Source organism: Pyxicephalus adspersus, chromosome 5 (genome assembly GCF_032062135.1).
Source record: "Pyxicephalus adspersus chromosome 5, UCB_Pads_2.0, whole genome shotgun sequence".
Lineage (NCBI taxonomy): Eukaryota > Metazoa > Chordata > Amphibia > Anura > Pyxicephalidae > Pyxicephalus > Pyxicephalus adspersus.
Genome location: NC_092862.1, coordinates 94,277,009 through 94,303,283, shown reverse-complemented (window position 1 = coordinate 94,303,283; position 26,275 = coordinate 94,277,009). Strand labels below are relative to the sequence as shown.

The following is a 26,275-nucleotide window of genomic DNA, read 5'->3' as shown; positions in this document are numbered from 1 at the left end:
GAAAAAAAATGAAATGGAAATAAAAAATGGTTCTGAGCCCTCCATGAGAAGGTAGGCTACTGGTCAAACTTCATAGCTCTAAGTCAGTGGTTGCCAACCTTTTGGTTGTCACGGACCACTAAATTTACTGACTTCAGTCCATGCATGTGCGGGGGAGCAGTGTGTCACTTTGAGTGAAACTTCCCCGAGTGATGTCATGATACCAGATCCCGCCCACTATCCCATCGCAGGTCTGAGCCAAAAGAGACAACACGCCCACTGCCATGAGCCTGCGATGCATACTGGAGACAAGGTCTGTGGCTCTGGCCAGTGCGCCACCCCAGCGGGGTCCTTCCCTTGACCCCACAAGGGGGCACATGGGCCAGTGCCACGGACCACAGGTTGGCGACCACTGCTCTAAGTTATACATTTACACACAAGGATTTTGCAAGGACTCACCAAGAAGGCAGAGCAATAAACTCGTAAGTTTATACATAAAACATTTTTTTTAAGTGGGATTAGATGGGGAAAGAAAAACGAAAAAACAGCTGACTTTCAAGTTACTTGTTGAGAGAAACACAACATAAGGTAAATTTGATCCTCGCTTCAGCTGTGGTCCCCTACACGAAATAGGCTTTAAGCTTCTTCCTCTCTAAAGTAACAGGGAGCAGTGAAATAGTTCAAACCTTAATATTCTTCATAAATTCGCCAATCATACCAGTAATCCAAACCACTTTGTCAACCATGGCTTATAAAGGATGAAGTTTTGGTTTCACAGCATTGAAGACTAAATCATTGCTCTTCATGTTCCTTTATTAGAGAGAACAGTATTTATACATTTTGAACTTACCTGTATGCCTCCAGCTGCTGGACTTGGTAGCTCTTCCTCAGGTTTGATTTTGGAGCGTTTATTGTGCATTGGGTCCCCTGTACTACTTACAGCTGACTCACTGGTAGGCTTGTTCTGTTTAAAAAATATCATAGGAAGAAAAAACTTTTAATTTTTGTGCTGGGAATAAAAATAAAACTATGGCTAAATCATTATTTTGTGCTACACTATTGAATATGAATATGTTCCATATATAATATACATGTGATTTTATTTTGAGAATTAAGTAAGATACTGCTGACTTTAGGTGATGTGTTTCAAGGCTTATTTACTGCTGTGATTCATCTGCTGATGAGCTACAACAATCATGTACTTGGAAAATATGATTAAACAATAGCAAGTAGAGGTTATTAATAATTCATTATGCCTTTTATTTAAACTGTATTTACTACTAAAAAATGAAATGATTCATTATGACTATACATCATTTAAAACACAGAACCAGTAACAGAATCACAAAATTAGATTTGCACTGTAATAATTACATGTGTATTAAAATTCAAAGATGGTGCTGCACTTTTATTGAGGATTTTAAGGAGAATGCATCCTTAGTGGACATGATGTCACTAGATTACTATAATGTTTTATTCTATGAATTTTATTTAAATATTATATATATATATATATATATATATATATATATATATATATATATATACACACACACACATATATATAACATATATATATATATATGCATGCTGAAGTGTTGGAGGATTTGTTACAATGACTGATAGATACAATTGTTTGCCCAGATATGTGACTAGTGTCTTCCCTTGTTCATTACTAGAAAAGACAAAAGGAAACAGCAGACCTGAACTGACAGGTAATTAGGACCCCAGTAGAATACCATAGTATTATAATCATGTGCATAATGCTAGATATACATGACATGAGAAAACATATTGGAAAATAAAAACAAGGCATAAGACAAAAATGATACATGTGAATATAATGTGTGCTCTACATAACTCCTGAACAATCCATCCTCATGCTTTGAAGTTACAGCTTAGAATGGACAGGTAAAATTACTTTGATAAATGGGTGCAAACCACAATTTCATATTAAAATATTTGTAACAATAAACAAGCACTTTACTTGCTTTCCTTTATCCACATTAAACAGAAATTTAAAAAATTAAAATCAATGCTATGTCTGACATTATGTGAAGCAACATGATTGGGCTGTGTAATATGTTGGCACTATATAAACCCTGTTTATTATTATTAATATTATTATTATTGATAATAATAATAATTATTATTATATAAGGCATACACTGTGCAGGCATAGTATGATATATGCCTACATAACATAATTGATTTAAATGAAAACAAAGAGATGATTTTAGTTTGATTTTTTTTAACACTGTTTCTACTTGTAAGGCTCTAATGTAATGCTCTGCTAGAATTTTCAAGCCACTTGTAAACACCAGAACAGTTGTTAGGAAGCACATGAAAAAAAGTGGCGGATCCCCGATACTGCCTCCTGGGTGCCAGTAACAGCCCAGTAAATGCTACAGTAAAAATTCCCCAAGCCAGGACAATCATATTTGTTTTATTAATGTCTACAAACTTTGTCTTACAAATAAACATTGAATATATGGCAATAAATTCCCAGAAAACTATGGCTTGACAGCACAACAGACAATGCCTACTCTCACACCTACTTTATTTTTTGAAACTGTACACTGAAGATTATTATTAGGATGAAAAGGTGATATGAACCTTCTCAGGTGAAGTGTAAAATTCCAGCCCAATAAGATATGAATAAGGAGTTTGTATATTCCTTACTGAACTTCAACAGGCTTTAAAATAGATAATATGAAGAGAAGCTGCTTCTATTGGCTGAATAAACAAACACATAGTTCAGTTTACTAAAATAAGCTGTACCTATGTGGCTTTCATTTGGTTGGGGCAGTCTTTATGTGGCAGAAGGAGGGGTTTTGCACAGGATGAGACTAAAGAGAGTGTAATCTGCATCTGGAATGTCAATACCTATTATGAACTTGTCTTAGGCAGATACCACCGTACAGCCATCTATAACATCAGGAACACTAGATATGTTTACATCAGCCCTATAAATTTCAGGTAGCTGTAACTTTCTCCTTTTACTCTTCTGTGACCGTTGGTAAGTTCTCACCTGTGTAACTTCTGTTGGGCCCACACTGACCTGGACTGGGTTTAAAACACTGGGAATGCCGGGATTAGTTCTCTGAGTAGGAAACGTAGGAGCAGGATGAATAAGTGGGGGGCTGTGTCCAAATGCTGATCCTATGCTGTGCTGTCGATTCATTATATGCTGATGCATCTGCTGTAAAGACACAGGGGTAGGTGGGTATGTAAAACTCAAGGCTGGGCTGTAAAGAGAGAAAAAAATAATCAGAGAAACAACAACATAATATGAAAAAGTAAAAAAGTAGATACACAACATACAAACTACCTTAAACCCATTATACATTTGCAAATTTTATTCTTTATTTCATCATTTGCTTTTTATGATGTTATATATATATACTGAGTTGGCTGGTGGAAGCTGCATATGTTTATAAATGCAAAATATAATAAATATATAACTGCATATAATAAAAACATTTGTTGATGACACATTTCACAGAGTTGCTTTTCTTTATCAGCCTTAATGCTCATTTATAGCACCCTCCCAGTATGAGTACTGTTGCAGGTATGTGCTTTTTATGGAGAATCTCTAATGAAAGATCCCAAGAATCACTCAGCAGGATATTTATAAGTCCAAGATATATAAGTAAGAACAAATAGTAACTCAAAGCGAAATATTTATTATATAGACATATGGGTACAATAATAAAGCTAATTTAAAATGCAAATGCCCCCATATTAAAGCCTAGTCCTGTCAACCAAAAGAGAGAGAAATTGCAATACAACTTATAAACAGTATGGCGCAGGAAGCGTGTAAACCATCAGTTTCCGAAGTGCAAACTTAGCAGGGCTGGTTCAGTCTATGAACCTAATCCATGCTTTGGGACAGTCTCTGGTTCGGCAGAGGAGCTTTAGTTTATATTACCTCTCAAAAGTTACATATTTCACAATAGTCGAGACAGAAAAGACAGAACTTCTACACTTCAGTCATCCAATTATATGTGAATATGTTTTTTTTTCTTTTTTTCCCTTGTGATTTAGTAATAAAATGCAAATTCACTTTATTTACTAAGCTAGGTGACCATTTGCTAAGTAAATAGTTTTCACTTCTTTCTTAAATTAACCTCAATATATTATTATATTTTACACATTTTTAACAAAAAAAATACAACTAATAAGAAATGAATCAAAGTATCATTTTAATGGGTTTTAATGGCCAGCTTTTGTAAGAAGAGATTTATTTAATTGGATTTAAAAACGGAAAAAGGAATCCTCTACACACAGTTCCTATTCACAGTATTAAGAAGGAAAATCAATCTGTAAATGTGTTTTGTGCGCATTGCTTGTCATATCAGTCATTTTGTTTTATCAGACCATGGAAAGTCTGCTCAGCCAGCGTGTCACCTAAAAAAGAATTTCCGTCAGTGCTTTTTGCACTAAAATCTACTGCAAGACTGCTGATCGATGTTTCAGTGAAGGGATATTCCGATGGGAGATCCCGTCTCTTTTTCAGTTTAACATCATTAAATGTCTATTAAAGCCCATTATGCATGCTAATGCCTGTCATCACTTCATTAGTTCTCTCTGTTTCTGAGCCTACAGTTCAATTCTGGGGTAAATTATATTACAGCATGAAGACTTTACTCTGCAAGCAGGCATTGCCAAACCACTCTTTACATGTTCTCTTGTTCTCATTTCAATAGCAAATAAGATAAGATATAAAACATTACATTTTCAATATTCCTATATGAAGCTCTTCATTTTGCTCAACAATGTTAGTTCTAAACAGGATCCAACGAATAAGCTTTAATTCATAAAAAAGGTGAGAAAACATTTTCTTTAGTAACAAATGAAGCTTCAAAAATGTTTATTAGTTGTAGTCATGTAATGATAATATTCAAAAGGGTGTATTTATAAAGCAGTAAATTTGACATTCACTGAATCATTCCCTGGTGAATGAACAACTATGGCAACTGAAACACATGAACCTGGAAGATTCTTCACCAGGGAATGTCAGAGTCTTTTGTGACGTATATTTGTATATACTCTACACCAAAACCTGATATAGATTGGAGGAGATACAACAAATGCTGTTTACACAAAAAACTAAACTTTTTCCAGCTTTCAATAACCCTAATAAACATGAGACATACATACACTTAACTACACTGTTTTAAGAATTATATATGCAAAAGAAAAAGTTTAGGATAAACTGCATAAAAATAGGTTATGGCGTTCAAAAGACTACAGAAAATTGCCAAGTTACTCCACTATTTTAACCTCAACCTATCCCCTGCCCCTAACCTGAAAATCATCCCTAACTGTAATCCTTAACCTCAACCTATTCACCAAAGCTAACCCATCTGCTAAACCTATACCTAAAGAGAAGCTCAACACAACCCTTTGAATCTAACCTTTAAACTTAGCCCAATAACCCTAGACTTAACATTTACTACTACCAACATTGCACACAAGCTGAAGAAAACTCCCTTAATACCAATGTTAGAAACGGTATATGCCAAAGTGTGTTTGACTAAAACCCTGGCACCTAAATATTTATACAAAGGAAATACCTATGGAAAGCTAAAAATTACACTGCAAGTGAATATGGTATATGGTAATATTTGTGTTATCCACTGTGTCAAATCTGAGGACCACATGAGGCTTTCTGCACCCCATGGACTGCAGCACGAAAGTGGGAGCATTGACTAGAAGCAGGTAATACCAGTGATTCACCAGTATTATATCACCAGTCTTCAACTATTACAGTAAAATGTCTGCAGTATGACCATAATGTACACAAACATGTCTACAGTAGTCTTTATTAGTACAAATAATGAACATTAAATAAGATGCTTTAGTGTCATGACAGGGTCATAAAGCTGATGCCCCATATATCTCATACATTTTCAGCCACTGGAATAATCTTAATACCTATTTGTGTGCAAGGCAAGTGAAAACAACATTTGTGACATATGATTGAAGGAATGAAGTGAACTTTGTCTTTTTTAGTAGCAAAATTAAACATTATATTTGGATGTAACTATTCCCCACATCCTTAGTGAATCGACCCCATTGATTTTGGCCTACCGTAAACTTGTTTGAAAGAACTGCTTTTAGAGTATCTAACTGACTTCAAACAATCGTGTGGAAATTACATTGTACAACCAATTGACCTCATGTTAAGGTAGCTTAACTACTGTAATCTTTGTATTACATCGCTTCTCACCTAACTTTTTATTTGTATAGCTGAATGAAAGAGATGTAATTTAGAAATGAAATGCTGTTTTCAATGTGTCTGCAGACTGGGAGCCCATTTAATGAAGAATTAATGCAACTTACTTTTAGTTACATTAGGTGAAAAAAATGCACGTCTATAATTAGGGGAAAATCAACTCATTAGGGCAAATAAGTCCCACAATGTATTTTGCAGCCTAAACCCGGAACCTATTCAAAGTAATTATAAGTAATTATTCTCATAGGAATTTTAACAACACTGCCATTTAGGACAAGAATATGCTCATACATACCCTCAGAGAATGTTAGCTGTAATTCAAGAAAGCTTTTTTTCCTCTTTTTTTTTTCTTTTTTACACTGTGCTACTTTATTTTTTAATGCAAAGCCCAAACATGGGGAAACAGTAATTGTTCTCTGCAAGAGTCAGTAAGAAATCAGTAATAATGTTCTGTTATTACAAGCCCATAGTCCCTGCCAGTGTTCCTGAAAGGAGCTATGAATGATTACAGCCTGACTTTGCTAAGGTAACCACTGCGGATGATTGATAGGACATTAATCAAAAGATGCATATCAGCTTCAGAATTTGTTCACAAGCTCCCTTCTAATAGCTGATTTCATGTTCACTGACTTCTATGCCAGTTTGTTCAATTTATTCTTCAATGTACAGTACAAACCATTCATCAGAGAGCACAATGATTTAATGCTCCTTCTTCCTTTCAGTGAACATATATTACGAAGTGTAACTACCCTGTTCTGTTCATTAAAACGCAGAAAAACAATGTCATACGTGGCTTTGCAAGACTGGCCTGTGCATATTGAGGACAAATGGGCAACAAAGAAAAATTGTTGATTTTTAGGACAGCATAGATTAAAATTTATCTCAGGCACATTTTAATTTTTCAATTCAAAAAACTACCTTTTATGACTATGCCTGTTAAGAAAAGCTTTAGTTCACTTTATACAAAGTGTTTAACTTTGTATTTTGTAACCATAATTGTGCAATTATTTAATGGTTAGTTAACTAAAAACTATCCATATTAAATATTTGGTACCTATATTTTTACCTATATTTAATTTAGATAATTATATGAGGAACATGTTTAACTGTTTAATGTCATTTGTTGTACAACCTCCAAAGCATTAAAAAAAATGGCAAAGAAGGACAAGTAGAGCAGCAAAAAGCAAATGATTCAGACACCAGAAAGTGGTTTGTTGAAAAACAAATCAATCATTATTACAACAACCTATTTAAAAAGATTAATTATTAACCATACAAAAAGCACCATAAGGGTCAATTTGAACCCATAGTGAGCTGCAGAATTCTGCTGTGGATTCAGCCAGTTGCAACCATGAGGGAAGTTGGGAAATATTTTTTGTATGCACATGTGTGCTTTTGTCTGCATGGTTGTTGTTTAACGATGTGCATCGCAGCCATTATGCCACTGTCAGGTTCTTAGCAGCAGTTTGCTTTGTGACCAGGGGCTGCCAAGCACAATGAAAAAACCCTTAAGAAGCAAATGGCAAAAGGAAGAAGGATGAATAGCTTATAATGATCCTCTGACTTATCTTAGTTGTATTAAGCTGTTTTCAATTAATAGTTGATGGTGTCAAATCTTTGAACTCCCCATTTTTAATCATAAATATGTCTACCTGCATGAATCTAGTCATGCTAATCAATTTATACAAAGTTAGGTTTAAACATCCTTAACTATATTAGTTAGCAGTATATATAGGAAAATAAAGGAGGTAAGCTTAAACATGCTTCTATAAATTAGAGAAGATGGGCTGCTTTTTCCAGTCTTACTGACAGCAGAAGATAGACAGAATGTATCTTCTCAATCTAGTTTTATACTAGGTATTTCCATTGTAATAACTTTGCAATGTTTACACTGTGTTTAAATTCTCTGATAATCTTTGTCTAGAATTTAACTTTTTATTTAAATTTTTAATAATTCTAAATAGCATTAACCATTTTATACTTTGGAAAATATCCAGAAGTCTCTTTATTTTGATTTAAAAACTTACTTTGCGCTTACTTAACTCCTCACTAACTATAATGATGGCATTGAGACATTTCCGTGGAAAGCATGCACAAATTCTCTAAAGGCTCCTGATAATTCCAGAGATCAATGTTTCCATCACCAGAAATACACATTTACTGAACAAAATGTATTGGCATTGGTTTAATTAGATGAGGTCTAAAGAAAGTGGCAAACATATTCTAATCTAGCTGGCATCCTGGGGCTACACTAATGTTGTCAGATAGATGTGTTCATTTGGCCATTTATGGGAACTTTTTAAACTCTCTACACTGTACAGATTGGGTTTAATTCAGACCCTCGATATTTACATTAAACATTTAACATATTCTGAGCTCTATCCTAAGAAATATTGAGTTCAAAAACGTGGTTAATGTTATCCAAACAGATTCATTTTAAATCTACTTGGAAATTGTTTTTCTGAAGGAATATAGACTGTTCACTTAGCAAAGCAAATGTTCACTGAACTTAGTAATTAAGGTAATGCTGCATTCACATCAATCATCTAGTCATGTGCAAGAAAAAATCCTGCATATTTTCATGATACAGTGTTCTCCCCAGCCCCTTTTAGCTGGGAGCACCACCTGGCACTTTTAAGCAACCACCTGGCTGTTTTTGGGTGGTTACTGATGAGTTGGGTCACAATACAGGGGCCAGCACCCGCCTACAATTTCTTCCCACCCAGCTTAAAAAAAATTCTTGAGTAGAGCACTGCTGATAAATAATTGGAAATTCAAAGTGAATAAAGCTTGTTTTATTAGACTAAACATTCACTTTTTGAACTGCCACTACTCCTATGTGTGTTTTTCTGCTTCAGAGAAGTGGGTTAATATTAAGACAGTCAGTAAAGCATTTTTTCATTGTATAATCAAATTAATCCTTATAGTAGTGTTTGGTACACATTGGCACTTGCTCTCCCTATTTCTGACAGCTCCGCTTAAGGCCAATCGGCATGTAAAAGCATTACATCAAATCCTGTTCCTTGTACCATAGCAGCCAGTCGCCATGCATTCAAAGCCAAAATAGTTGGCTTCAATATTTCAAACCAATTAGGTGTTTGAAAAAGGAAATGTTTGCATAGTATGCATGTTAAGTCACATGTCATATATTAAACTTTTGAAAACACCCTAGCTGTTTTTGAGACCTGGCATTGTCTAAATACACCTACTGTTGTCAATCTGCCCTTTTCCTTGCAGTTTTATTTTTAGTGTTAATAAATGATAAATCACAGTTCCAATCTTTTTAGGTAAGTGTGTTGAGGATTAACTTCATGTACATGACCAATATGCTTCAGAAAATAGAGGTGTTACACACAGCAAACGGCGAATAAACAAATTCTTTGTCTTAAAGTATTTTTGTAGGGTCAGCAAACTGCCTTGTAATTTCATAAAGATTAGAAGTCCCAAATAACTAACTTAAAATAATAAAACAAAGCATTACAGACTTTATAATGAAAACCAAACTTTGTGGCAATTATGCTAACAAGGTCCTCTAGTTACTGGTCACAGCTGTGGAATTTACCCAGAAAGAGCTGTGATCAGAGTTATGAAAATATCTTCCATGCCCTTGTTCCACTGTAATACAATCTGTTTAAGCAACTCACTTACTATAGAGGAAATCTACTAACAGGATGCAAACATTTATAATTAATCTATATTCTAACCCTAAAAGGGTTGTCTACCCTTTTATGTAAAGTAAAATTTCTGAGTTTAGGTACACTTTAAGATCACAACCTCAGCTGTGTTTAGCAAAAGATTTCTTCTGCAAGTCATGCAAACCACCCCCTCCAAGCCTCTGTCCTGCACACGAGCGAGGAGGGAACCCCTGTTTGTTCGTCCGTATGTCGGTATGGTCTGCAGAGTTCCTACATGCCCCCTGCTCAGTCAAACCTATAGTTCTGTAATCAGCAAACTATATGTTCCCTGCTAATTAGAGAGCTCTGGCTCTGGCTTTAACACAAATACTAAAGATGCATCTCTGAAGCTTACTAGCAAAGAGATACGTTTTTTACTCAAGCTATGGATGCTTTCTTTTCTCTTACTGTGCACCAAATCTTTGTTTCCATAGCTAAAAAGAAATGTAATAGAGAATCTTGAACTGAAATCTTTAGGGATGAATTACTCCACAGTGTCAGCAGCTACTTTGGTCACTGTTTTTGAAAGCCTGTATGAATATGTAAATTTGTGAAAGTCTTGTGCCTTACCACAGTTCTACTGTGTTTCCGAGTTGTTTCCAAACACAACAAAATTAATTTGAATTAATAATATATTCAGCTTAGTGAATCAGAACATTATTTTTTGTCACTATCTTAACTGGTCAAATATTTATTACCCTCATTTGTTCTTGCTTACATAGTTACATGAAAAGAGTTTATATTTTTTACTAGAGGCATACATTCTGACATCAGGTCGTTATGTGATTTGCACAGCTGGAATGTATATACATGATGGATGCAGGCAAAACAAGGACGCTATGTGCATTTTACAAAATGAACCATTGACTTCCTTCAGTAATAACACTCAGATAGTAACCCTACTAAGTCCTGAAAATTACATTTTTTAAATTGCTCTCAAACCCTTGCATTTATTCAAAATGACCAATTTGCTTAAAAAATAGTTTATGTAAATAAACATTGGCTTTATGCCATCACTAAAAAAGTCAGGTTGATTCTTATAGGTTAATTACAATAGGTGAGCAGGCTTTGTAGCACTAAAAGATATGCTATGCAAAAAAGCTGCATAGTACATCTTTTACAGAAATAGGCTAATATTTCTTTTTCATGCCAGTTCTGAAATTAATAGTAATCTTATTCCAGGCTGTCTTTGGTACGTGATTCTTGGCTTTAGTATTTTTTGGTTTGAGGTTTTCGACACAATCACTAATAAGCACAGCTAAACCTTTCATAACCGGAAAAATAAACAAAACATGAAAACAAACCCACATATGGAATATCACAATGGAAATGTAACACTATTATGCATGCAGCAGCCCAATAATTTAAATAGGCTGGCAAATGCAGGAAACTGCATAAAAAAGAAGTGGATGCTGATTTTTTTAAAAGTGTAGTACATCAGTAAGGTGTGTTTGGGGTGCTGTTAAGAATGAATGCCAACTCAGAGCACAAATCCATGTGTTTTGTGTTGTCACACACTTATCTTATCCTTAACATACATATACATCCTTCCCTAACCAGCAATCCAGTGCTTCTCATACTCTAGATTGAATGAAGGCAAGCATTGACCAACCCACTTTCTGGGAGAATCATAGCTCCACCCTCTGCCCTGGACTCACAGAACTATACTAAAGTAAACAATGTAACATTATTATACCATTGATATTAATGTGAAATGATTTTTTATGTGTCTGTCAATGGCACCAAAAAAAAACAGCTTGGCACCCAAAAAACCCAACTAGAATTCACAAGTTGGGTTGTGACTACTTCAAATGTGGAAAGCAGTCGTTTTCTTGTTGTACTAAAGGTAATTAGTGATAAAGGGGCATTGCACTACTGGAAATGGGAAAGAAATGTGTGTGCCTACATATGGGTGTGTTTGTTGGGGGAGGAAGGGACTGGCACTTAGGCACTTAGTAAAGTATGCTGTAAAAGTTTGGGATCCTGCAGACAAAGCAGAAAAGCAAAAAATGAAGGGGAGGAGGTCGAATTCAGTTCGTAGATACTCAGATGAAAGGAAGATGGAAAACCATTTCTATAGGCGGTAGCGTGTTATGAAAGGATGATTTTAAACTATGTGTGTTTTGCATTTTTAAAATTGCACAATATTATATCTATTTACAGTACCATGGTAGGTGTACACACTGAGGAACATTAGAAACATTATAAAAGCAAAAGTTCGAGGTTGAGATCAGGATTTCCCACTTTTCATCACTATCATTGAATTTTAAAGAAGGATATAAGTGAAACACTGAATATTCATGTAAAGTTTACATATTTAACACAATCTTGAAGATGTTCATAAAAGAATATTGCATTTCACTATAATAGGATTTTACCTTATTGCACTTGCTGATAAATGTCCATAAGAGCCACTAGCTGATGAGCTGCTTCGTGAGTTGTTAAGAATTGTAACTAGAGAGTTTGGAGATGTTCGAATCATGGTCTGAAGGTCAAAGCTGTGATCTGAGAGTGGGGATATAGACAACGTCCGTTTTCGACTTGGCCGTGCTGTTATTCTAGGGCTGGGAAACCTGGAACCTGGAGCCAAAGAAGAAAATAAATTTCAATATTAAAAAAATAAAAGTCTTCACTTTTCTTCATTAAATTTTCACACAAAACAATTCCATATACAGATTAGAGCTTACAAAGTTGAGAACTTTTATTACCTTTTATTATTACTTTTATAACAATTATTGTGATCAAACTAGGACATGAATGTATAGTTTATATGGGTATTAAGAAGTGCCGGGTATTAAAAACTGCTCTATGCTTAGTGTTATATAAAAAGCTTATTTTTTTAAACAAAAAATGTATAGGCAATGTTTGTGTTTCAGACATTAAATGCAGAAAAAAAACTGTATATTTGCAGATGTAAAAGGTGATGTGTATATACAAGACATTATTATTACGGTGCAGAGCATTCTCTACAGACAGGATCAGAACAGCGAGTGGTTTTGACAAGTGCCTTCACTTTCCACCTGTGATCTACTGGCTACAATTGAGGGAAATTAGGAAGAAAAATGTATCTTCCAAAGCTTTCCTCAGGGGAGCTCTGTTTATTAATGTGCAAGCAACATGATAAATTGCTAAACAAAAGGATAAGACTTCTATGTATTAGCCCTCTCATTTCTGGTGATTTATGAATCTGACGGCTGCAGCGACATTCCCATCATTAATTCACCGCAAACAATGAAACAGTGCTGCTTAGGCCTAACCAACAAGCCTGTACCTTTCTTAGAAAACGAGCGGAGCTGAAAATAAACCAACATTCAGATTGAGATACATGCTTCCTGGCCCCATTTTATTTGCCTTGCAGACTGAGACTAAAGACTTCAAAAAAAAAAAGAAAGAAAAAAAGAAAGAAACACTGTATTAAAACAAACTTAAGTAATGTACTATTTTTCTTTTTTTTTTACTTTCTTTTTTTTATTTGTTTCATAGCACAAAAATTAAGTAAACAATAATCAACAAATATCCATAACATTTCGCCAATTGACATTATTTAGGGCTTCAGCTCAAACATTTAGTTTGGTGAGAACTAAATGAAAGCAACCAGAGAGAGAGAGAGAGAAAGACCGTGCTAGCGTAATTGATTGTACCAATTAGGATAGACATCAAATTGTTGCATCACTACTTTAAAATTTGTGCTTTTTATGTTGTCCATAGCAAGCAAATAATGTTATTTTTCTGCAGTTAGAAAATTATTCAATAATTATGTAAGGATCTGAAAGACTTAATTATGTGCAAGGTGTTCTTAACCCGATTGTTATTTTTTCTACAATAAAATAAATGCTTTTGGTAGTTATGCAATATGCTTTATTTACATCTAATAAATATATTACAGTATATACAAATCTAGAAGGAGGCCTACCCAGTTGTAAACTCCTTTATATATTGGTGTGTTTTTGTACTGCCTTTTTAACAATAAAAATGTACACATTAAGGTCCGTAAAATTAATTACTAGTTTTTAAAATCAATTGTCTGCACTCTACCACAGAGGCTGCAGGTATCATTATCACTCATTTAAGTCGGATAGATGAAATAGCATGACAGCCTCAATTTTCAGCCACTCATGGCATGTAACCCCATTAAAGCCTTCCCACTATAGAGGAGATTAACATAAGTTATCCACCGTGAATACAATTTATCTGCTGTTCAAATAAACCCTTTGGCTCTCATTATAAACACAAACACAGCAGGATTTATTTTATGCCCAGAGATAATTATCTGCTCAAAATGTTTTTCCACTTAGGCCAACAGCAGTCTGGTAAAGCAAGTGAACTTCCTGTGTCTATTACGTATACTAGCGAGTAACATACTGCTTGCTACTAACTGAATATTTAATTTACTGGTTGTTTTTGAAAAAATAATTTTACAGCCATAAGGTATTGTGTCTGTCATGTATAAACAGATTTACAAAAGTGCTTTTCATTCATAATATTTCAAAGTATTACTTTGACATGATTTTTTGCATTTTACAGTAAAATAAATTTTAGGTGAAAGACAGCCTGATAAAATCTACCTTGTGTACTTTATTCTTTTATATAACTATTACCCTAATATATACACAATTTAACTGTGTTTTTACTAGTTTTCAGAACTAATCCTGTTCAGAGCTCAAAGTTGACAATCCATACAACAATGTTAATAATTTATAGGTTCTCAGCAAAGGGTCTATATATATTTATGATACTATTTGCTTTGGTCAAACAAGCTCTTGTAAGAGTAATTCAGTAAAACAGGCATTTCTTGAGAAAGAAAATTTGATAAAGTTGCCTCTCTCAGCACAGCAAGCTGTGACTAAGACAATAAGCAATTCATTATCTTTGTGAAAAATGTTGTTATTGGCTAACTGCCCAAATTCTGCAAAGCTGTAGGGAGATGACTTCTGTGATTCCAGCGTTTGAATAAAGTCATTTTATAGGTAAACACTTGGTCAGCTAATTCTGCTACTATTATATGAAATATTTTATATAAATCTGAATGAAACATAAATAAAATTAAAAGAGGGTCTAATTCCTAGGCTTAACATTTTTGCAACTCAATACCAATATACAATGTTCAAGAGACAATTGGATACCAAAACTTGAAATTGAGACTTTTACTTAAATAGTACCTAAACTCAGAAATGTCACTTTACCTAAAAGGGTAGACAACCTTGTTATGTAAAATAAAAATGCTGTTGTTTTTTTTTTAAGTGCAACACCCTTTTAAAAAAAAAAAGGGTGCAGCACTGCCCTCTAATTCTCGATCACCTAGGCCAGGGGTGTCAAACTCAAATACACAGTGGGCCAAAATGAAAAACTTAGACAAAGTCACGGGCCAAACTTGAAACTGAAATAGAACCGCTACTACAATTCTCTGCATCTACAAAACAGTCCAATGCAGGGCCAGGCAAAAAAGAGAGGTCTCTGGTCTATAGAAGCGAGTGATGCTGCCAACTGTAATAGTGGCGCTATTTCAATGCACTGGCGGACCAGCTGCAATTCATATTTAGGATTCCTTTGGGGGCCAAAAAAAAGGATGTTGCGGGTCAGATTTGGACCTCAAACCACAGTCTGACATCCCTGGCCTGACAAAAAGTAACAAAGCATTTGACTTTTTTATGGCTTGTCCATGTTTATTGCTCAGGAGGGTTGAATCAGCTTGACTGAAGAAAGAGTATTTGTCAATGTCAACCTTGAAAGGTATCAAGTTTCATTTAAAGATCAAGTCCTACCAAATCTAACCTTTTTCAGAATGGCCCTTTAACTTTGAAAGTCTATAATACGGCTTAGTGTACAATAATTCACAAGTATTCGTGTCACCATTTATATTTGAATAACACCATAACAAGGTGTAACTGTTTCAGATCTGGACTTCCTGATTAACATGTGTATTCTAATTTAAGGAAAATAAATCAGAGAAGAGTAATATTTTTTTTTAGCTGTGGAATTCCTGTTGCATCCAGTAAAATACCTCCCAAAATATCTGACATAATAGTTACTAAATTCTCATCATGTATGGAGCACAAGCAAATTTAACAGGCCAACATCTACAACTCAGTAGACAGAATTGTTATGTAGTACTTTCTGTTGATAAAGCATAGGTGACGTAGAGATAACTGAACTACCAATTACTGTCTTGCAGACATCAGACAACATCCAATCAATAGTGGATTTGTATGTCAAGTAAAGAGAGGTTTATCTGAGGCTCTGAGGTTCTTGAACAATCTGATTCATCTATGTATGGCTATTAAAGTCATGAAAAGGAATCAGATTATGGTTACAAAAAGAATAGTGCAAGGCAGAATCAGAACTTTTTACATTAATCAGGAGTAATGCCAGCTACAGATATTATCTGATTTATTGTGCAACTGATAGGTCCCTAAAAGTTTTTCATCAGGCACAAGCCACTGATAAACTAGAGAAAGCCAAAAGTATGAAGCTATGGTAGTTCATCACTGTCGATGGAGATTAGGGGAGGAAGAAGAGAGGTGAAGTTACATTTATTTTAAACCATGGGAAACAGAAGGTCAGATTTCAGGCTACTTGGGGATGAAAACCATTTGGTAGCTGCTGGTGCTGCAGTGCTCAGTTATTTTCTAGCCTACTTCCTTTATACTTACATTTACTGAGTTTTTACATAAGACATTGTAAAAATATTTACATAAGACATTGTGAACAGGAGATTCAACTCCATAGTTACTATATTTCATCATGCAACACAATGGGATTAATTTATTAAATGATTATTGTTTGAATGATTAAAGTGAACACAGCTTCAGAAAAATGTTAACTTTACTGAGCAAAAGTAAGCAAGGGACTGATTTGCAAACTCACTACAAATAAATAAATAATTTGATATAATTTAAATACTAAAGTAATTAAGTCTCTAACTTCTTTTTCTAAAAGATGTAAACAATGTAACTTGTCTGTCTGTTTCAGATGGAGCTACTGATTAGCTGAGTTTTGCCTTGAGCTGACAAAGGGATGGCTGGGCCAGCATTAAATAAAACCTCTACAATCATACTAGCGAGTGGCAGAACAGGTGTTGAGAGTAAACCTTCCAATGGGAAGACCTGTTCCAATGACAACTTTCATGGGAACTCATCATCTTTTGTAGAGATTTCCTTTCACTGTTTTTTGCATCTCTGAAACAGAAAGAACATATACAGCAACAAATATTTTGAGGGAGTTTTTACTATTCAGTCAGCTATCAAAAACTGAATAAACAAAGCTTAAGCTGTGAAAACAACTTATCAAAGGACATATATAACATATAATAAAATATATGTTCAGGTTCCTGCACGATGATTCAAAGAGAACTATCTGCCCATTTACGTCAAAGTGACAGTGTCTCTTGACACCTTAGCCCTCCCATCAATTTATACTCATTATTACATCCTTCTTTTGGGAACAGTCCACTATGGGTAAATTCTGGAGACAAATGACGTCAGAGCTTACCTATTCGGTTATGTTACTGCTCTGCCCACATAACAGTGCTTAAGCCTAGCAATTGCCCAGGCCAAAGTACTGTCAGATAGGTTCGATGATTCTATGATACCAAAAATTAGAGTGTCATATTGTGAAAATGTTAAGGAAAACTGGTTAAAAAAAAAAGTTTTTACATCCAGTTTGGTTAATAAATAATTATGCATTATATAACTGCACTGGGGAGTATGATCATATATTACTTACTATTACACCAAGAAACATTTTGGTTAGTATGAATATCCCAACAAATTCAGACAGTAGCAGTTTGATATAGAAACTACGTATTATAACCTAATACAACCTCACCAAAATGTAAATGTAGTTCAATGTTGTTAGAAAGCATGACTTCATTTCTGCTCCCTTGTGTTACCAGGGTCTCTTGTTTATATTTCAGCCTGCCTGGCAAAGGTTTCGTTTTCCCAAGTGATGAATGTTAGAACATTCAAAACCTGTCTTAATGGCAATTAATTTACAGACTGGGAAAATGTTTTAATTGCTTTTCCAGCTAGCCTTTGTCTAAACAGAAACACCCATCATCCATTACAAAGTCCTATCATACGAAGAGAATGACACTGTCACTTGATTCTTTTTTAAAAAGCCTTTTAAATGTAATTGTCTTAAAAATAAAAAACTTTGAAGAAAATATCACCATGTAATTATTACAGCTTTTTCTAGTATGGGTGATTTCATAACTCCAAAAACACTCATCCAAAATGAAGCTTTAAAAAAGTAAATTATAACTAATAACAACCTAACACATTTTCATGCAAAGCTGTGTTTACTTACTTGAATACCCAATCATCTGCTAGAAAAATATAAAAAAAAATATTTTTTTTTGCTAATACATAATTAAAAAAAAAACAGTTTCACCATATATATATTAGGTAACATACACTTAGTAAAGTGACTATTCACTTTTCTAAGAGCATAGATTCCACTCCTTCATTAAATAAACCCAGATTGTTTAAATAATGCTGCTCATTTATGAAGCAATATTTCTGTGGATATGATTTTAGAATGTAAAAGTCAAATTTTTATCAAACCCCTTTTTTATTTTAGTTGTGTAGAAGAGCTTATGTTTTCACCTGGGACATTCTCCCTCTTTTCCTTGGTTGTGACCACTGTTACTAGGAGAGTACATGATGCGGGATGTCTCTGCACAATCAGCAACAAAAGCCTGACAGAGTTCCCACCTTTTCCCTACTGCAATAAAAAAATATGTATTTATTGCTAACTTTATAGCCATTTTAAATATATTGCATCACTTCCTATCTATGTCAGTGATAAAGCTGGGACAGGAAGGTAATGGAAATCTCCCAGTGGGTACAAATACATTAAAAAATCTGGTCGTGGTTCTATCTTTTCATAACTCTAATTACTAAAATTACTTTTTTGTTTCCACGCAAAGTGCTCATCAGAGCTAGTGGTATTTCACATTTAATTTTAAATTAAATACACATAATTTGAGAAAGATTTTGTAACTAATAAACTAGACTTATGTGATGTTTTAGTCATATAAACTAGAATTATTCAACCTAGCAAAAGGAAAGTGACATTTGTACAAAGTCATAAAAGTAAAAAAATAAAAAAATGTGTTCTCATTAATTTTCTCACTTCTACTCACTCACAAGCCCCTTGCATTCCCCTAGGAGTATGATTTTTTAGGGACTGTGGGGATTTTAAAGATGTAAAAGCAGGCCATGTCATCTGTGATCCTCCAGCTCTATACTAAATGAAACATGTTTTTTATGCATATTCCTGAGACAAAAATGCAGTATTCAGTGGTTAAAATGCATGTGAGTTCACTGGCAAATGTAATAACAGTTTAATAAGGGGGGGCATTTTTGGCTGGACACTTGATTCCTGTCTGCTTCGGTCTGGCATTGTTTGTCTGCCTTGTAGAATAGTTTAGTCTAACATTTATTCACTAATCCTTTTTTTTAATGAGCTTCCTAGAAAGTTCACCCTTTAAATTAGGGCACTTTCCACAGATGAATAAAAGAAAGACTGGTTATATTCACATGAACTTTAAAGGTAGCTACAATGATTTTTTTTATCTCTTCTTTCGAATAGTACTAATTACATATAGGAGATTGAGTCCTCAGTTATCTTGTATGTGTAGTATATCTGCAAGGGAACTGTACCCACAAAAAGGGATACCTGCTGCATAGCATATGGCTATACTGCATCATATAGGTGTAATAAAAAAAAATGACATAGTTTGTACATGGAAACCTTTTTTTTGTGTATAATATTAAACTTAGATTACATATGGCAGCAATTTAGGGTCACAGCAGTTTTTACCATGAGTTGGCAAAGGCAATGCATTCCAACGCTTTTATTACTGAGATATGATGCCGCTGGCAGAAAGAAATTGCTTAAAGGAAACTTATACTAAAAAATGTGCAGGCCTCCATTGCTGAACCTTTTTCAAAAATGCTAGCTGTCCTGGCTGTCATAGAGTTCATAAGGATCTGATTCTTTCTGAGCTACTAAGCTATACAAGTTTACAGACAAGAAGATTTGGGGTCACTCTGACTTTCTAATCTGCATGCTTGTTTCGTCTCATTGACTAAGATTGGTATTGAAACCAGGCACAGCCAGGCCACTGTTTCTTTAGAAGGAAGTTAAATATGGCATCCCCTGTACTTTTTTCAATATAGGTTTTCTTTAAAGCTATGTACACAAAGGAACTAGAAGCACTTGACTGACCTTTACCTGTGTAAAAACGTATTTTATTGGCTTAAGGGCAGACTTTCTCTTGGGTGTTCTATTTAAATTAATAAATATGCTGTGTGCAATATAGACTGCCGTGTAATTTTAGTTCATGGCAAGGCAAAGCCATTCTCCTGGGGCAGAATGCATGTAAAAATAGTACATGTGCTTGAGGCTGTAAAGAAATTTGCACTTCCAGGAACTGCTGCCTTGTGATGCCAATGGCAAACTGGCCTTTAATATCACAGTACAAATGTGGTGGTGTACAGAAGTTCACGTTATCAAACCACAACTCAGCTATTGGATATTTACTGTGACCTAATGAATCTAATTGAAGTTTTGTAGGTGAGTGTAGGTTTCTAGACTTTGCTGTACTTATATAACAATGGCTTTTATCTGAAAAGATTATTATTTTTATCCTTGTTAAAACTTTTTTGGATATGTTAGACATACAATATTATTCAGTAATTTTCTTACATGTGCTGTTCTATTTACAATTGGGAAAATGAAGATGACAAACTATTTTTTTTAAAGAACAGTACATAACTGTATTCGTGCCAGACTGCCATTACTTGGGCCAAAAGAATTTATGATTAAACACTACATTTCCCAGTGCTTCTCCATGCTACTCAGAAGCATGATAAATGTCTTAGCTGGAAACGACTAATAAGAGGAGCACAAGAAAGCATATTTGAAAGTTCCCCTAGTCTCTCTTTGATGTTCTTACAAGGTCTGTTCCAGAAGTTGTTTGACGTTGGACATACTCCCAGAAAATAACCGGGCAAATAAGTAGTGTAAAGTTTGTGATGACTTTATTTCTCTCTGAGGCTTGCACAGGAACTATACATTTATGTTTTTTTAGCTTTAAAAACATCAAACAAGTTGGCTGCTAACTTTTAGGCTTGCACTACAATATTTGTGGCTGATACAACTTACTTTGTTATTGTTAGTAGATAATATATTTAGAGGAGTATATACATTTACTTGTTTGCTGTTTACACCACATGGTGATAATCCTTTGTTTAGAAAAATCCACTGAACGCAGCAGTGGACAATTTTTATAAGGCATTTTTTTACACAGTGTGAATGAGACAGAAGGCAGGGCAAGACAGCATACAGAACTATTTTCTTTATGCCATATCATATACTCCACCACTATGCCTGTCATAAACAGACACAGAAAGAAGCAGCAAATTTCTGAAGTCTGTTAATGTCAGCCATAGATGGCTATATGAATAATCCTTTACACTACCTAAAACATAGTTGTCATGAGCTACAAAACAATGAAGCAGTGAAAGCTGGAGAAAAGTTAGAATTCCTAAACTTTATACTAGGACCTGGATTTTAAATGACTATAAAGCAAAATAGGGACCTGGATTAGTAACAACAACCAATGTGGTATTATTAGGAAAGGCAGCAAATAATGTGTTTTCTTTGTTTCTCAATCAGAACAGCTCTTAATGTCCAAACATAGTCTAGCATATTTAGTTTTTCTATGATGACTAAATTCTTAATATATACTGCCATTCTAAATAATTATTTTGGGATTATTCAAAATTTAAACACTAAATGACTATATAGGGTATTAAAAAAAAAAATCACGTGCAAAAGAAAATTGTTTAGCTGTTGGCATTCATGCCACAGACATACAATTTGCAAAAACTTTCCTTTCAGTCATGTATCAGGATCATACAAAAACAAAGTTAACAAGTAAGAAGAAAAACAAAATTCAAAAGGGCTATAGATAGTTTAAGCACCAAATTTCAGGTTGAAATACTACTACAAATGCATCAGGCCAGAGAACATACAATTCATTTGAAGGGCAGATTCAATGGAAAAAAAAATTTATCTTAACATGCCTATCTAAAGAAATTCCATGTTTACTTGTAAGTATGTAACATGTTGTTTACATGTTTCTATGTATATATTATGACACATAGTACAGTATTTTTGAACACGAGGAATATCCTATTTTCTGCTCATTTAAAACAGCACTCAAAACCCATTTTTTCAAACTTGCCTACCCATCTTCGTCTTTCTTTTGAAACCTCGCTACTTCCCACCACTACATATCTCCCCTCCTATTGTGTGTTAATTACCCCACCTCCTAGATTGTAAGCTCTTCGGGACAGGGTCCACGCCTCCTCCTGTGTCACTGTCTGTATTGTTTTCTAATTTGCAACCCCAATTTATTGTACTGCGCTGCATATTATGTTGAGCCTATATAAATCCAGATTATTAATAATAATAATAATAATATTAATAATGTCCATGTTCTAATCTAAAAAAAACAAAACACAGCAATACTCAGATTAAACCTTGATTTAGATCCACTTTACTTTTAGTCAAGGAGAGTTACTTACTTTCCATAGCATGGAGATACTCCATATGAAGAGCAGTGGCTCCAGCACCTGGAGTTGTTGGTGAACCAATAATGTCAGCATACGGACTTCGTTGTCCTGCAAGTAGTGCCATATGTTGGTAATATTCAGCGGGGCTGACGCCAGCATGAGGAACTGAAATGAAAAAAGAAGAACATGACTGTATAATGTAACTTCTGATCATGCACATAATATAATCTTCAGTGTTCTATGAACCTCTCTCAATTGACATAAGTTTTTTCCATTATTATTTATTTATAAATATAATTGAATACAAATGTAAACTGTAGATATATGAATACACTCACCAAATGGAACTCCAGGCGTCTCTGTACATTAAATAAGTAAATCTATCATGAGCAAAACATGGAAGATGCCATTCTGGCCAACCCTCCTGAAAATACTAGTTGATTGACTGAGTGACCCGCTTCAAATTCTAAATCGCAGATGCTTTCTGACTTCCATGTTTGGCATACTTTTTCTGGGGCAGTGATTTAGTGAGTATTAATGCCACAGGGTCCTAAGCACTTGTTTTTTGTCGATGGTTGACAATGAAGCTTTTGTATTTCTCTCAGTATTGGTTTACCTAAAGTGAATTGTATTCTGCCAGGTCAAAAATTCAATAATGGGTATTTAGGTATGTAAAATATTCGTATTTTAAACTTTGACCAATTTGTTTCTTGGAAACATGGGCTTTACCAAAAAAAATTGAATCCAGCATCATAGACAATCTATCTGCATACCTTTACATTATTAATCATGAGACTTCTGCTGACTGTCCCAACCCGTACAGCCCACAGTAATGTATTAAAGTAACATGCATGCTGCAATGTGGTACCATCCATTTGTAATGGCAACCCAGTGCACTAAAAGATTTGTTGGTCACTAAAGTACCAAGGGTTTGCAACAGCGTAAACAGGCCTGCAATGATGCTGATGTGCTTAGACTGGTCTGATTAAAAAAAAAGAAATGAGAAGGAAATGTAAGCGAAACAGAGGAAAGCACCCACTAAAAGTCATGGTGGGGTTTGGAAAGTACTGGGAAGAGTGGAGAGTAGTGTCTAGGGTTCACAGGAGGAAAAATCCAACCCTGCCCAATAAATTAATACTTAAGATGAAATAGAGAATTTTAAAACTTAATTTCCACACTAACTCCCAGTACCTCGTGTAATAATATTCCTGTGCAAACAATGAGACTATTATGAATATAGCTAGAAGGTTGGTATACATCTTTTGATGCATTTTTTTTATTTCAAACACCACAGAAAAAAATGTAGGGTCTCTTTAAAATAGGCGAAAAAATGAATGCCCTTCCTATCTAAAGAGACAGCAGTCCAGGAGTGAAGTGTGCTGATCTTTTCTGAGTATGAAAAAAAATCCTTCAGTAATACCAGCCTTCTCTTGTAGCTCAAATTATATGACTTCTGTGCACCGAATTCTTTGTGTTTATTCTTGAATATTTAACCAATTGACAAAACTGTCACTTTTCATATATACGCTTCCTTGTGTGGTGCTGTCAACAAATACATCTCACTGCAACATGTTAATGAACACAATACAGTTGAAATGAATGGTGTGGTAGATTGTTATGTTTTATGTTACTGATCTTATTTACAGATTTAGACACAAAAATGGAAAAAAAACTACTATGTATAAGAGGCTCATGTCAACAAAAAAGCTTGCTGTGAGAAGACAGAATGCAAGATGTTTGGAAAAAGTAAAAGAGGAAATGTTAGCAATTTCTTACCATGCTGCCTTATCTTCTATAATTTATTAAGGTGTCTAATAGATAAGACATGTCCTTTGCTGTCGAGCAGCCAGCTGAAAATGGTTGAGGATGCCTTTCACTGGTGACTCGTTTTACACCAAGATGATCCTACCTAATGTGCTTAAACTGACAGTGAATTTATGAGTACATGGATATAATCTGAAACTTACACAGTCGAGGTATGAATTTCTGCATACATCCAGCCTGATTACGTTCTAAAATAAACCGCATGTAGACAATACATTTAGGCTGAAGAATGTATCAAATCAGATCCTCATGACTATAGGACATTCATTAGGGAGTCTGATTGAGGATCAATTGTGTACAATTTCCTTTTTTCATATAAGCCAGTGAAAATGTCAATTTATATATTTTTATTGAAATTAGGATATTTCTTACTTTTATTTTAAAAAAAAATGTAAAGTTGTTTTATATCATAAAAGTATGAACAGTCTAAAAACAAATGTGTAATGATAACAGAAAGCAAAATTGTATGATATACTTGCTTTTCTAGGTTTTCTTCTAGGTTTACTAGAAAACTAGGTTTTCTCACTTCCTTTATTTTGATAAAACAACAACATATTCTGTAAGTTACTCTTGTTTAATGTCTACATTACTACTATTTTTTTAATGTAAGAGCACAATGACTAACTTTAATCCTTTACACCAGGGGGCAGCAAACTCTGGCCTTTAGGCCAGATACGGCCTAGCCAGTAGTGCATTCCGGCCTAACGGCCCCTGGTCGATCCGGCCTTATCCCGGCCGGCAGGGGTCGGCAACCTGCGGCTCTGGCTCTTGAACCTTCTTGTTATGCCTCCCTTCCCTATTTACCGCGGCCGGCATTATAAAAATTCCGTTACCGGGGTATGGGGACATTCCCTCTTCTCCGTATGCACTGCGGAGGAGACGAATTTCCTTTCAGGGGCGTTCCTGGTGGGGGGCAGAGCTATCAGCGCAGGACTCGAGAGAGTCAGGCCTAGTGTGCCTTCTTGACCTCCTAAAATGGCCTAGTAGCCAAAAAAGTTTGCTGACCCCTGCTTTACAAGTTCTCTCACCCTTCTCTTTGTGCTGAAAAAAACCACAGTCATGCAGAGGGTAACTTGAGTTAAACATACAGGACACTTGCTACTTCTACCATGACTTAGCCATTCACTCTGTTTCATAACTTACCATCAGTGGGGCTGAGTCCACGTGCTGCTGATATCATAGAAAGCGAAGGGCTACTATGTAAGGATCTAATATAATCCATGTAGGGATTGATATAAGGATGATGAGGGCTGAACGGTGAGTCTGCTGTTGTTCCAGGATTTCGGTGTGGAGATATCCTTATGAATGGAAGATCTGGATATGTTGGGCTACTTGCTAATGCAGAAGGCCTGTAAATACATACAATTAAATATTAAAAAGCAATATATTAAAACATTTAAATATGCTTAATACATTGCTGAGTAGCTATACCCAAAGAATAACATATTGCAGTTTTCCAAAATAATGGGCCTGATTTATTAAAACGCTCCAAGGCTGGAGAGGATACACTTTCATCAGTGAAGTTGGGTGATCCAGCAAACCTGGAATAGATTTCCCAAGTCATTTGCTATTTATTAGTAAATGCTTTGAATTCTGGACCAGATCTGTTCCAGGTTTTTTTTTGTTTTTTGTTTTTTTACACAAATCCCTTGGTAAATGTTATGCTGATAAATATTATTTCAACAGTAACTTTGTCAGACTTACGTACAGCTGTTTTTTATGAGATAAATGGTCATTTGACAAATATGTGACCACCACAGTACTCTTTTTGTGTGGGATTTTACCACAACTCAAGAAAGATTCCCAAACAAAGTCTAACATGTAGTAAGAGGACAGAGGGCTTCTCCGTACAGAATGTAGAAGATCTGTTTTGATAAAAGTGAGGCCTGCTATTGGCAGATGTCGCCAATAAGTATAATCTAATGTTAGAGGCAGGTCTACTATGTCTTCCAGGCTAAACACAAAAGATATCT

At 34.9% G+C, this 26,275-nt stretch overlaps 1 protein-coding gene across 2 annotated transcripts in view; it reads right to left on the bottom strand.

Annotated features, from left to right (window-relative positions):
• The window catches only part of GLI3 (GLI family zinc finger 3), a 124,801-nt gene that overhangs the window by 25,556 nt on the left and 72,970 nt on the right, over positions 1-26,275 (bottom strand). Inside the window, exons 5-9 of one of the 2 annotated variants that reach the window (XM_072412167.1) lie at positions 25,446-25,651; positions 22,491-22,643; positions 12,273-12,474; positions 3,041-3,227; positions 830-943 (exon numbers count right to left, since the gene is read on the bottom strand). In XM_072412167.1, the coding sequence (XP_072268268.1) occupies positions 830-943; positions 3,041-3,227; positions 12,273-12,474; positions 22,491-22,643; positions 25,446-25,651 (862 nt within the window). Of the gene's footprint in view, positions 1-829; positions 944-3,010; positions 3,228-12,272; positions 12,475-22,490; positions 22,644-25,445; positions 25,652-26,275 lie in introns of both variants that reach the window. The other variant, XM_072412166.1, reaches the window with a different exon arrangement.